Source organism: Phyllostomus discolor, chromosome 8 (assembly GCF_004126475.2).
Source record: "Phyllostomus discolor isolate MPI-MPIP mPhyDis1 chromosome 8, mPhyDis1.pri.v3, whole genome shotgun sequence".
Lineage (NCBI taxonomy): Eukaryota > Metazoa > Chordata > Mammalia > Chiroptera > Phyllostomidae > Phyllostomus > Phyllostomus discolor.
The window spans coordinates 55,155,230-55,167,739 of NC_040910.2; the positions used below are offsets into that span (position 1 = coordinate 55,155,230).

Consider the following 12,510-nt stretch of genomic DNA (forward strand, 5'->3'; position numbering starts at 1 on the left):
TAATTTTTTTTTTTTTTTTAAATCTGCCCCCTGGCTGGTATAGCTCAGTGAATTGAGTGCGAGCCTATGAACCAAAGGGTTGCTGGTTCGATTCCCAGTCAAGGCACATGCCTGGGTTGTAGGCCAGGTCCCCAGTTGGGGGTACATGAGGAGCAACCACACATTGATGTTTCTCTCCCTCTCTTTCTTCCTCCCCTCCCCTTTCTCTAACAAACAAATAAATAAAATCTAAAAAAAAGACACACAAAAATTCTTTTTAAAAAAATCTGCAATCACTCACTAGGAAATTAGTTAGTCTTTAAATGCCCTCTGTTAGCTGATAATACTCTAATTATATCTCTTCTTCCTTCCCTAAACTATGAAATCTGTCTTGCTGCCTCTGTGATCTTTCTCCTTGCATGTCTGCTTGAAATCAACACAAAAGATGGGGAAATGGAACTTTTGGCTCCTTTCTTACCCCTCTTTTCGGGTGTCTCTCTCCCCAGTAAATGGCACTGCCTTTCCTCCATAGGGCTTGATTCCAAAACCGTGGACCATCCTCTGTGCATCAGCAAGTTCTAGTGCTGTCTTCAGAACATACTCTGTATTCATCCATTTCTCTGGCTGCAGCCTGAATTCAGACCATCATCATCTTTTGCTTAGGCCACTGCAATAACTTATGAACAGTTCTTCCATGTTTGCACTGTAGTCAAACAACAGATAATCACTTTAAAACATAAATTAGAAACTCTCCAATGGCTTCTTACCACTCATACAACAAATCTACAGTCGTTCTACCATGGCTTACAGTATTCTGGCCTCTGCTGAAATGTTCCATCTCCTCTACCACCTTATTCTGCCTTAGTCTTTCACAAGTTTAGCAAACCCATTTCTGCTTAGGTCCTCCGCTTGAATACTTTCCTTTACAAATTTGGATGACTAATTCCCTGTTCCTTTTGGTTTTTGCCTAAGGACCTGAAATCCACCCTTCCCCATTACTTTCTGTTCTCTGTTGGTCTTTTACATTTTCGTAGTTCTTAGCACTACCTCATACATTTAATATTTCTTACTTGTTGCAATATGCCCCCATCACTAGAATATGAGATCCATGAGGGCAGAGACTTCGTTGTCTCTTACGTAGTTTTGCATCCCTAGCACCTAGAAATACTAGCATGAGCTAGAGTGTCTAGCATATGGTATATATTCAGTAAAATATTTGTTGAAGGAATGACTCTCTTAAGAGTGAACAAAACAACAAATATATATAGCAACATTTATAAAACATAAGGTCAGTTTCTTAGAATTAGAGAAATAAACTTTTAGTTCAAGCAAGTGAAGAAAACAAAACCTTAAATGTTTAATTTTCTTTTTTCAGTGAGATTCATGAAATAAATTGCATCTTTGGAAATAGAATCATGTGAAAATAACTTTAAATCACTTGAAAAAATGATTATAATTTTTTAAATGGAAACATGAATTGTAGTGTGAATACAATTGAAAACAAGATCAGGAAATTACCACCTTGAACAAACTAGCCTACCAGAACCAAGAGGAAAATGATGATAAAAAAGGAAATATGAACAGAAAAAATTTTCTTTAAGTTTCTTTTTTTGTAATAGTATATGATGTATTTCTTTGGTTAAGAGTTTTGATGAAGTCACTCATGATATACGAGGTCTGTCCAGAAGGTGTCCAGCCATGTAACATGAGAACTAGAGACATCTATTGAAGAAGATACAGGAAACATTGTACATAGGGCAATGATGCCGCAGTGCCCATCAAAGTAGGCACCTTGGGAACCTTATACAGTTCTTCCAATCTCCATCAGCTGCCCCATTGTATTTTTTCTGAATCTCATCTACAAGTCTGAAGTCTCTTCACTTTCAAAGGTGATTTTAGTTTGGGGAAATGCCAGAAGTCACAGGACACCAAGTCTGGGCTTAGGGGGGCTGAGTCACCTGGGTAATTTGATGTTTCACCAAAAGAACTACACAAGACATGATGCATGAGCAGGCATTTTGTGGTGATGAAGTTGCTGATCATCAGTTGCCCATAGCTGCGGCCTTCTGAATCATCTGAATAGTTGTGTCGAGCACTATTCAAACTTCATGCTCAAACTTCATGCAAAATTTGATGCAGATTCGTTGCTCTGCTTGCCTAGTCATTTTTAATGTGACAGCCACACAGTACACATGTCCACTCAATGGCACCTACCACCCCCCACTGACTAGCACAGTGAAGTCATTGTTCACATATGCACATTCCAGTCCACTCTCTTTGGCTGCCAGGTTATATCCATGTCACACAAACTGTTCTTGTTATATTAATAATGGCTGGGCTTTTTTTGGACAGATCTCATACAATCTTTTGTATTACTGAGCCAATGGATATTAACTTCTTTTTTAACCAGAAGTTGTACTTGTCATTTAGATCCTGTTAAATAAGTTTAATATAAGGTAAATATTTATTAATTGTATCAAGTACATTCAGGTAGCATGAGGACCTGGATATTATTGCTTTCATCTTTAGCAGTTCATCCCTTAATCAATTACCAAGCCTTGCCTTATATGCCTTATAAATGTGTATTCAAATCTGTACACTTCTGTCCCCTTTTTTTGTCTTTATGCTTTAGTTTGTTCTGTTAAATGGATATGTTAATACAACCAACTTCATAGGTTTCTTGTGATGATTACATACGTAACATACTATAAAGTGCATTTTAAATGTTGGCTACTTATGATAATATTGTTGCTGTACAATACTGGATGATATCGCTGTCATTGTGTACTAGGATTTCCAGAGTAACCCCAGGTTGGTTCCCAGACTTATCCTTACCCATCTTCCCGTTCCTGGTCCCTTTCATTTCAGAGGGGGGTAATTTTAGAGCGCATCTAGTTGGATTACTCATGTTTAAAACTCCCTAATGGGCTCCATTTTGCCATTGGGATAAAGTTGATGAGACTTTTCTGTAACATACCTTAGAGACCCCCTGCCTCGTTCTCTGAATAGTTCTGCCATTTTTTACCCAGTTTGTAAGTGAGCTAGAGGAATCCTGTCAGAAAACAAACTTGAGTGTGACCTCTACCACGACAAATAGACAATGAAGTGCTTTCTCATTCTGATAGTGTGGACCAAACAAACTTAGTTTATAGAGATTTTAGGCAGATATTACTAACCAGATACCCATTCTGGCTATAAAAATGCCTTAAGGCTTGTAGAGATGTACAGGAACTTGTGCAGTACTGCTTCTTTGTCTAATCTCTAGGAAACACTGCATTATATTTGATAAGGAAACTTAATGAGGTGATTTGCTTTGTGGAAGTAATTATGAGCCAATTAAAAATTGGTGAACATGTAACAAAGATGGTAACTTTAGTTTGACAATGACTCATTTACAGCTCATCTTTTTAACATTATATGTAACATGAATACACCAAGGCTTGTTTGTTAAGTTCACACCTTTAGACCAGATGTATTAGCAACTATTTATCTTTCTGTTCTTTGTTGCAGGAGGGTATGGTTCCATTCCATTTTATCCAAACATGATATCAGATTATCCAGGAACAAGTTAAAAAGAAGGGAGACTGGTTCCAGATCACATCTCTGGACATTACCCTATGGACCCTGATTCTCATGGCAACATTAAAATGTAGGTTCTGTATGGGCATCTATAGCCAGTGAGTGATCTTTGTTGAGCTTATCACATACCTTGTTTCAGTTCAGGGTCAGAGGTTTAGAAAAGGTTATAAAGGGCATTAGCACTTACTTCATTGTGGAAATCTTGTCACTACTTGTTTGGGCTTTAGCCTCAGGCTCTTGTGAGCTAAGCTGGACCATTTGGAGACCTTGTTTCCTAGGCTAGATTGATTTGAATAGCCTAGAAACAAGTGAGGTTAAACACTTGTTTCTACTTTGTAACAAAGCCCAAACCCCAGCTAGTATGTTATGCTTATTAATGTGCCTACCGTGTGCCTCATACAAGGTTCATTTCTTTGTATTTATTGTGTATTTGGCCCTCAAAGCAACTTCATGAGGTAGATATTTAAAGAGGAAGAAACTGAGTCTTTAGGAAACTTAGTTCCTCAGAGTCATATAGACAGGTGGAGAAGGGATTTGGCAGTCTGACTTCTTGTCATTTCCTGCACAACTTCCCTACAGATGTAGCCCAAGAATGTGTTACAGGGTTATTAACTGCCCTTGGCAGAGGAGGGGGTGGTTCCTGAGTGGGGGTTTGGCCCAGTAGTGTTCCCGAGCAGATATGAGCAGCTTCACCTCCACTTTGTACTGGGGTATCGTAGAAATACTAGATTGTGTGTGTGTCTGACATGAGGAAAGTAGACTTGCATTGGCCTGCTACACGGAAAGTACCAAGGGTCAGCAAGAAGGAGCATTTGCCTCCAGTGACTACACCTATCCTCCCTTTAGCCTCTCAGGCTGCAGTAAGGAGTATACTTATTCAATGCAGAGTGGGGAAGAGAGGTTAGAAGAGTTTTGGGAGTATGGGGGAGAGAGATCTGGCTGGGGCCTGCCCTGCCCCAGAGCTGGTGAGCAGGTTAAGCCTTATTGACTTCTGAGGAGCAATACATTCCTAAAATGATGGCACACATTTAACTTGCTCTTCAGTACCATAATGATATGTTACTAAATTTTGAATATGCCGCATTTGTGGGAGGGAGTGTCCTGCCTGATATTTGGGGAAAAGTAACAAGAACTTTGAGCTCCCTCTAGAGGTCAACAGTAATAAAAGAGCATCATGGTGATTCATAGGGAAATTATACCTGAAGTTAGCCTGCCCCTTTAAAACAAATTAACATTGTATAGATGCATGGTCCTGTAAAGTGTTTTCTTATATTGGGTAGTAATTAGTTACCTTGGAGAAGAAATTTGAATTAATCATATTCTAATTAGCTATGTTGGGCCAGTCCTGAAGTTTGTCACATAGGGCATATACTAAACTAATAACATAGAAAAGGTCATGAAAATGGATCATGTCCAAACAAAATATCATGCTTCTTAATGGGAGCCCTAAATCTGAAACACACTAGATTCAAATGAGAATTACTTTTTGAGCTGTGATGGGCCAGCATGCTTTGACAGCAGGCCCTTGCCTTTGACAGAGATAAAACGATCAGTGTACCCAGAGTGTTCTCAATCTCCCTTCCCACCATTGGGAGAATAGTGCAGTGAGTACCCAAAGGTTGATGTTATGAAATTCAGTGTGCCAACATGTGTCAGAACTTCTAAGAGGGTTAACACATACAGTTTCTTAACTTTTAGTACTTCATTTGGCCAAATGAGAAAATTTTCCAAGACAGAAATTTAAGTCACAGTCAGGTACTCCTTTTCACAACTCACTGAGAGAGTTCAGTTCTTAAAACTTAGTATAAACTATAGAATGAAAGAAACCTTGCCCTGGATGGTGTAGCTCAGTGGATTGAACTACGTACGGCCTATGAACCAAAGGGTTGCCAGTTTGATTTCCAGTTAGGGCACATGCCTGGGTTGCAGGCCAGGTCCCTAGTTGTGGGGGGGCGGGGGTGTATGTGAGAGGCAACTGATAGAATGTATCTTTCACACATCAGTGTTCCTCTCCCTCTCTTTGTCCTTCCTTTCCCCTCTCTTTAAAAATAAAATATTTTAAAAATAACTTAATTTGTGGTAATATTAAGAATATATGAAAGTGACACATCTTTTTAAAACTCTGGAAATCTCAAGAAGCAGAAGGATGGGGGCATGGCAAAGGGACCTAGGAACCAACCTGAGAGAGCTTTCAATGGCCAAATCCGGAGCAGTTAGAGCAACACATTAAATTACATAGTGTGCAAAATAAATACTAGTTCATACTGATAAGTGATTGAATAAATTATGGGGGGGAGGAGATAATTTCCCATACAGAAAAACGCCAGATTATTTATATAGGTACTCAGGGTGGAGTTTAACACCCCCATCCCCTGAATGTGAGCTGTACTTAGTGACTTCCAGAGTACCTTACATGGGCTGGTGCAAGGTGGGGACGTCACTGGGAGAGTGGGGGCAGGTAATATTAAATGGAGAAACTTGGCATACTGTACCCAGGCCAGATAATCTAGGCTCTTATTAATAAGTCATATTGATAGGATATGCCCTTGATATGATGTGGTAAGAATGACGTTTCACCTTGATCTTCTTGCCAGTAACCCATAGTTGTAGTGTGGCCATGAGAAAACACCTGACAATTCCAATTTGAGGGACATACGGCAAAGTGCCTGACCAGTACTCTTCAAAACTGCCACGCTCATCATAAGCAAACTCTCACTGACTAGAGGAAGCTAAAGAGACATGATGACTAAATGTAGTGTGGGATCCTGAAACTGAAAAGGGACACCAGGGGGAAACTAGTGAAATATGAATAAAGTGTGGAGTTTATAGCTAGTAATAATATTTCATTTTTGGTTCCTTTGTTCTAAATGTACCGTAGTACTGTAAGATGTAAACAATAGGAGAAACTAGGTAAGGGGTAGACTGGAATGCTCTGCGGTATCTTTGCAACTCTTCTGTATGTCTAAAACTATGCTAAAATAAATTTACAGAAAGCAAAAGATTCAGATAGAAGTTTTGCTCAGTGATGTTTGCAAAATGGGGACCTTTTCTGTTAAGTTTATATGCATTCTCTATAAAAGCTGGGAAGATCCCATCTCTTAAACGTGTTTTGAGGAGACTGCAGTACCTGGGTTTGCTGCTGTAGCTGCCGTGCACATTTAGCTGAACAGAAAGGATCACGCTTCATTGTCTTGGTTCTATTCTGATTTCACAGTTGATTGGCTTGTAGCTTACTAAAAGTACTTTGCATTAAATCATTATTGCTGATGAATTCCAGGTTTAAAAGAAGCAAATCTGGGACCCATTTTTGTCAGGGTGAGATCTCTAGCAGAGATTTGTGGCCATGGGTGGAGTTACACAGTATTTGCAATATATTATAGTTGCGGGTCTTTAGTTTACCATATTTGAAGTTTTCTTATAAAGGCATGTTGTTTTTCTCCAGTTGTTGTTGTTTTCTTCCTCCCCTAGAAATGTGGAGTTTGTTTAGGTGCTTGGACATATGCTCTGTGAAAGAAATTCTCTGAAGTTAGAGATCATTTGTGTTTCTTTGCAAATGAGAAATCGAAGTTCATAAACATTAACTGGCTTACTCCTGGTCAAATTATTATTTAAATAGGGCTGAGACTACATCCCCAGGTATCTTGTACTTTCCTGATGGTTAATAAAAGGCCAAGGCTTGTAGAAAAGGGAGTGAAAAGGTAGGAAGATTTCAGGAAAAATTAGAACAAAATGTGAAAGGATATTGGTAGGATAAGAACATTTGATTTTTCTCTTACATTTCTAGATAATTTAAGGACATTAGTGGGCATCTTTATACGTTAAAAAATTATTTCAGGGCACTTCCGGCCAAGATGGAGGCATAGATAGACACACTGTGTCTCCTTGCACAACCAAAATAAAGTCAGCAACAATTTAGAAACAAGATAACAACCAGATCTGACAGAAAATTGAACTGTATGGAAGTTGGACAACCAAGGAGTTAAAATAGACACATTCATCCAGACTGGTAAGAGGGGTAGAGTCGGGCAGCTGGGCAGAGAGGGGTCAAGGCACAAAAAGCAGTGGCACCGGGCACGCAAGGCAGCAGCTGATGGATACCGGACGCTCGCATAAGGCATCCTGGGCATGTAAGGCATCCCCAGCGCAAGAGCACAGGCGGCTGGCATACCCAGCAAGGCAGCGACTGTGAAGCAGGGCACTGTGTGCAAGGCGGCTGGCTGTCCAGGCGATCCCACATTTGTGGGCAGATAAACCAGGCAAAATTGGGCAGTGAGACAAACTGTGCAACCCAGTGCCGGGAAGTAGAACCTTGTGACACTGATTGAAAACACTTGTGGGGGTTGAGGTGCAGGGAGAGACTCCCAGCCTCACAAGAGAGTGCGTTGGAGAGACCCATGGGGTCCTAGAATGTGCACAAGCCCACCCACATGGGAATTAGCACCAGAAAGTCCCAGTTAGCTTGCGGGAAGTGGCGGAAGGGACTGAAATCCAACGGAGAGACGAGCAAGCACCATTGTTTCCTCTTGGACCCCGCCGCACATAACACATCACAACCCAGGGAATAGGGTTGCCCCGCCCTAGAGAACACCTGAGGCTCCGCCCCTCACTACATAACAGGTGCAGCAAGATCCAAAAAAAAAAAAATGGCTCAAACGACAGTACAAATCACAGCCCCAGAGCCAATAATGTTGAGCAACCAAGAGATAACCAACCTATCAGATGCATAGTTCAAAGCACTGGTGATCAGAATGCTCACAGAATTGGTTGAATTTGGTCACAAATTAGATGAAAAAAATGAAGGCTATGCTAAGTGAAATGAAGGAAAATGCACAGGGAACCAATAGTGATAGAAAGGAAACTGGAACTCAAATCAATGGAGTAGACCAGAAGGAAGAAAGAAACAATCAAACAGAAAAGAATGAAGAAATAAGAATTCAAAAAAGTGAGGAGAGGCTTAGGAACCTCCAGGACATCTTTAACGTTCCAACATCTGAATTAATAGGGGTACCAGAAGGGGAAGGGGAAGAGCAACAAGTGGAAAAGGTAGTTGAACAAATAATGAAGGAGAACTTCCCCAATCTGGCAAAGGAAATAGACTTCCAGGAAGTCCAGGGAGCTCAGAGAGTCCCAAAGAAGGTGGACCCAAGGAGGAACACACCAAGGCACATCATAATTACATTAGCCAAGATTAAAATGAAGGAGAGAATCCTAGAAGCAGCAAGAGATAAGGGGACAGTTACCTACAAAGGAGTTCCCATGAGACTGTCAGCTGATTTCTCAAAAGAGACCTTGCAGGCAAGAAGGGGCTGGAAAGAAGTATTCCAAGTCATCTAAGGCAAGGACCTACATCCAAGATTGCTTTATCCAGCGAAGCTTTCTTTTAGAATGGAAGGGCAGATAAAGTGCTTCTCAGATAAGGTCAAGTGAAAGGAGTTCATCTTCACCAAGCCCTTATTTTATGAAATGTTAAAGGGACTTATCTAAGAAAAAGAAGATAAAAAACACGTAAAATGACAGCAAACTCACAATTAATAACCACACCTAAAACAAAAACAAAGCAAGCAAACAACCAGAAGAGGAACAGAACCACAGAAATGGAGATCATATGGAGGGTTATCAACAGGGGAGTGGGAGGAGGAGAGAGGGAGAAAAGGTGCATAGATGGTAGGGAGAAAATAGGGGAAGGGCAAGAATAGTATAGGAGATGTAGAAGCCAAAGAACTTATGTCATGTGGACATGAACTAAAGTGCGGGAATGTGGGTAGGAGAGGGTATGCGGGGTGGAGGGGAGTGAAGGGGGGAAATGGGACAACTGTAATAGCATAATCAATAAAATATATTTGAAAAATATATTAAACAAAAAAAAATTTTTATTTCAGTAGGATGACTTCTGGAACTGACAAAAGTTCCAACAGAGTGAATACTTTGTGGCTTTTGATACAAATTATGAAATAAGTCCCCAAGGTAATATGTATTGTCTGCAATGTAGGTAACATCAGTCTTTTGAACAATTTGTATTTTTCCTGTAGCTTAAGTGATAGTATAGTGTCCTATTAAATTTTTTAAAAATTTTATTCGACTGCATATTTCCTTACATTCTGCTAGTATTTTTCTGTGAATTGTCTTCCTATGTTATATGAACTGATTTTAGAAATACAGTCATTTTTTCTGGTCCACTTGTCTTTTATTTAGTTATTGTGTAAAAATCACATTTTTTTTGTTATGAGATCTATAGACATTATCCTTCTGGTGTGTTACTACTGCTCCAGAGATATATGAATTTTATTCCCTTCCCCCCACCCCCCAAGAGCAACATAAAGAAGAGCTGAAGGAATGGGAAGAGGTGGAAAGGAGAGGAGATATTTTGGGCAAGGTAGATAATACACCTGAGCTAATAGTCATATGTGGGAGGTATAAAATATTTACCCTTAATAGAGAATTTGGTGAAAGCTGTGGTACTAGAAAGTACGATGGTATACTTCAATGTTCATATTATGGAGGAGATGGAATGCCAAGATTACCCAAAATCTTATGGTACTCCTTAGAGGACTTTTGAAAGTTTTAGAGCAGGAAGCATTGTGTAACTAATAAATAAAACACCCAGTTAGGATTTTGAAATGTCTGAGATGAGATTCCAGTGTCTGGATTCTGGTGTGGGTTTTTTTGTTGTTTTTTTTTTTTCTTCAAGATTTTATTTATTTTTAGAGAGAGAAAGTGGGGGGGGGGGGGAGACAGAGAGAGAGTTAGTTAGTTATGTCCTGCAACCCAGGCATGTACCCTGGCTGGGAATTGAACCTGCGACACGTTGATTCTCAGCCTGCGCTCAATTCGTTGAGCTATGCCAGCTAGGTGAATTCTGTTTTCTTACTATATAATTTACAGACAGTGAAATTCATCCTTTTTAGCATAGTTCTTCAAGCTTTGGTAAAAGCATGCTACGTACCAGTCAAGAGAAAAGGCAGTTCCATCACTCCAGAAAAGTTCCAGGTCCCATTGTAGTCAACCACAAGCCCCTGGCAACCCCTGACCTGTTTTCTGTCTCTAGTTACAGCTTTTCCAGGATGTCAGATGGAATCACATAGTATGTAGCCTTTAGAGTGTGGTCTTTTGCTTATCATAATGCACTTTGAATTTTATCCATGTTATTGCTTGTATCAGTAGTTCCTTTTATTGCTGAATGGCATTTCATTGTGTGGATATACTACATTTTGTTTATTCATTCCTCAGTTGAGGATCACTTGGGTAGTGTGTGGTTTTTGGCAATGAAGCTGCTATGAACGTTTGCATCCAGATTTTCCTGCACACATAAGTTTTTGTTTGACTTGGGTAAATATCTCGTAATAACTTTGTTTGGTCACATGGTGTTTGTTTTAACTTTATAAGAAACTGCCACACTTTTTCCCCCAAATTGGGTTGCCTCATTAACAGCCCTATCAGCTCTCTGAGAGTTTCAGTTATTCAGTGTCAGTACTAGGGATTGTTCTTTCTTAAAAAATTTTAGTCACTTGAATGGTGTGTAGTGGTATCTTGTTCCTTTCTTTACTGTGTAGAAGTTCATTTGTGAGTTTTCATGTTACTATTATGCTAATAGATATCAAGCATGGAGGCTAGTAACATGGAACTCTCTAATTCCATGGTACTTTGATGGTTTTGTTAACATTATATAAATCGAATCAAATGTGCTTTCTAACTGTTGTTTAAACTCACTGATAAAAGGTAGACAACATTCCTTTTCAATACAAATCTGTTATTTTTGTACTGAGCATGTAAAGTACACATGTAAAAACTTTGGAAGGATATATACTAAAATAACCATAGTGGTTTTTTATCAGAAGTGGGTCTCACTTTAAAGAGTGATGATTATCTATTTTGTTTACAGAGTACTTTGTGTAATTTTTTTAAAAAGTAAAACTCATTTTCATTAATCCTTTAATCTGGAATTAAATGATTTTATAGAAACCATGTATGTAAATACATCTGATATATATTTTGCAATTTACATGAGTTTGTTAAAAGACTTCATTTATCATCTATGGTTTTTTTTATCTCGGTGCTATTTCAATATTTTTATTCTTTCAGTTTAAGTTGGTTAGTTTATAGTGATCATCGTATCTTTTTTTTTTTTTACAAAACAATGCTATTTTAAATATTTATGTACTTAGATTCCTGTAAATCTTTTAAAAGTATTTTTATTGCAGTACTGATTTTTTTCTTTGCCCTTGGTGTCTTATAATTATTACCAAGTGGTTTAGGAGAACCAGTGGTTATTATTCTTTAGCTATAATTTTATTGTGGATAGAAATTATGGTCTTTAAATTTATAATTAGACAATTAGAAATCTTTAAGGGACTCTCCCTGGCCTGTTTGTCTCAGTTGGTTGAGCATCATCCTGCAAACTGAAAGGTCACAGGTTTGAGTCTTGGTCTGAGCATATGCCTAGGTTGCAGATTGGTCCTAGTTTGGGTGTGTTCAAGAGGCAACCGGTTGATGATTCTCTTACATCAGTACTTCTGCACCCCCCTACCTCGCCCTCTCCCCCTTCATCTCCTTCTCTCCCTTCCCTTCCCTTTTCTCTAAAATCAATGAGCATGTCCTTAGGTGAGGATAAAAAAAACTTAAAGGTACTCTGGCTCAGTGTATGAGTTTTTTAAAATTACATAGCTCTTTGGAGACAGTGTATGATTCTGTTCAACTCGTCTATTTCTAAGAAGCCTGAAATACATAAAGTAAACATCTGGTTGAGCATATTTATGAGTTCTATGCCTGTACCTTCTTATTTATTATTTTATATAGGTATACTCATATGTAAAATAAACTCTTGTCCTATTAAACTCTTTCTATGTAATTTTGCTAGTGATTTGCCATTTACTAGTCATGGACCAAGTGTGCTAGCTATTTGACAGTTTGTAGGACAATCACGAACAAGAGAAAATTGTCCTCTCGTCTGCATGA

At 39.0% G+C, this 12,510-nt stretch overlaps 1 protein-coding gene across 2 annotated transcripts in view; it reads left to right on the forward strand.

Moving 5' to 3' along the window:
• The window catches only part of PPP2R2A (protein phosphatase 2 regulatory subunit Balpha), an 88,601-nt gene that overhangs the window by 33,760 nt on the left and 42,331 nt on the right, over nt 1-12,510 (forward strand). The window contains exon 2 of one of the 2 annotated variants that reach the window (XM_036032704.1): nt 3,490-3,628. The exons of the other annotated variant lie outside the window; for it this stretch is intronic. Coding sequence (XP_035888597.1) covers nt 3,613-3,628 — 16 coding nt within the window. The 5' untranslated portion in view covers nt 3,490-3,612. The remainder of the gene's footprint in view (nt 1-3,489; nt 3,629-12,510) is intronic. 2 annotated transcript variants of the gene reach the window in all.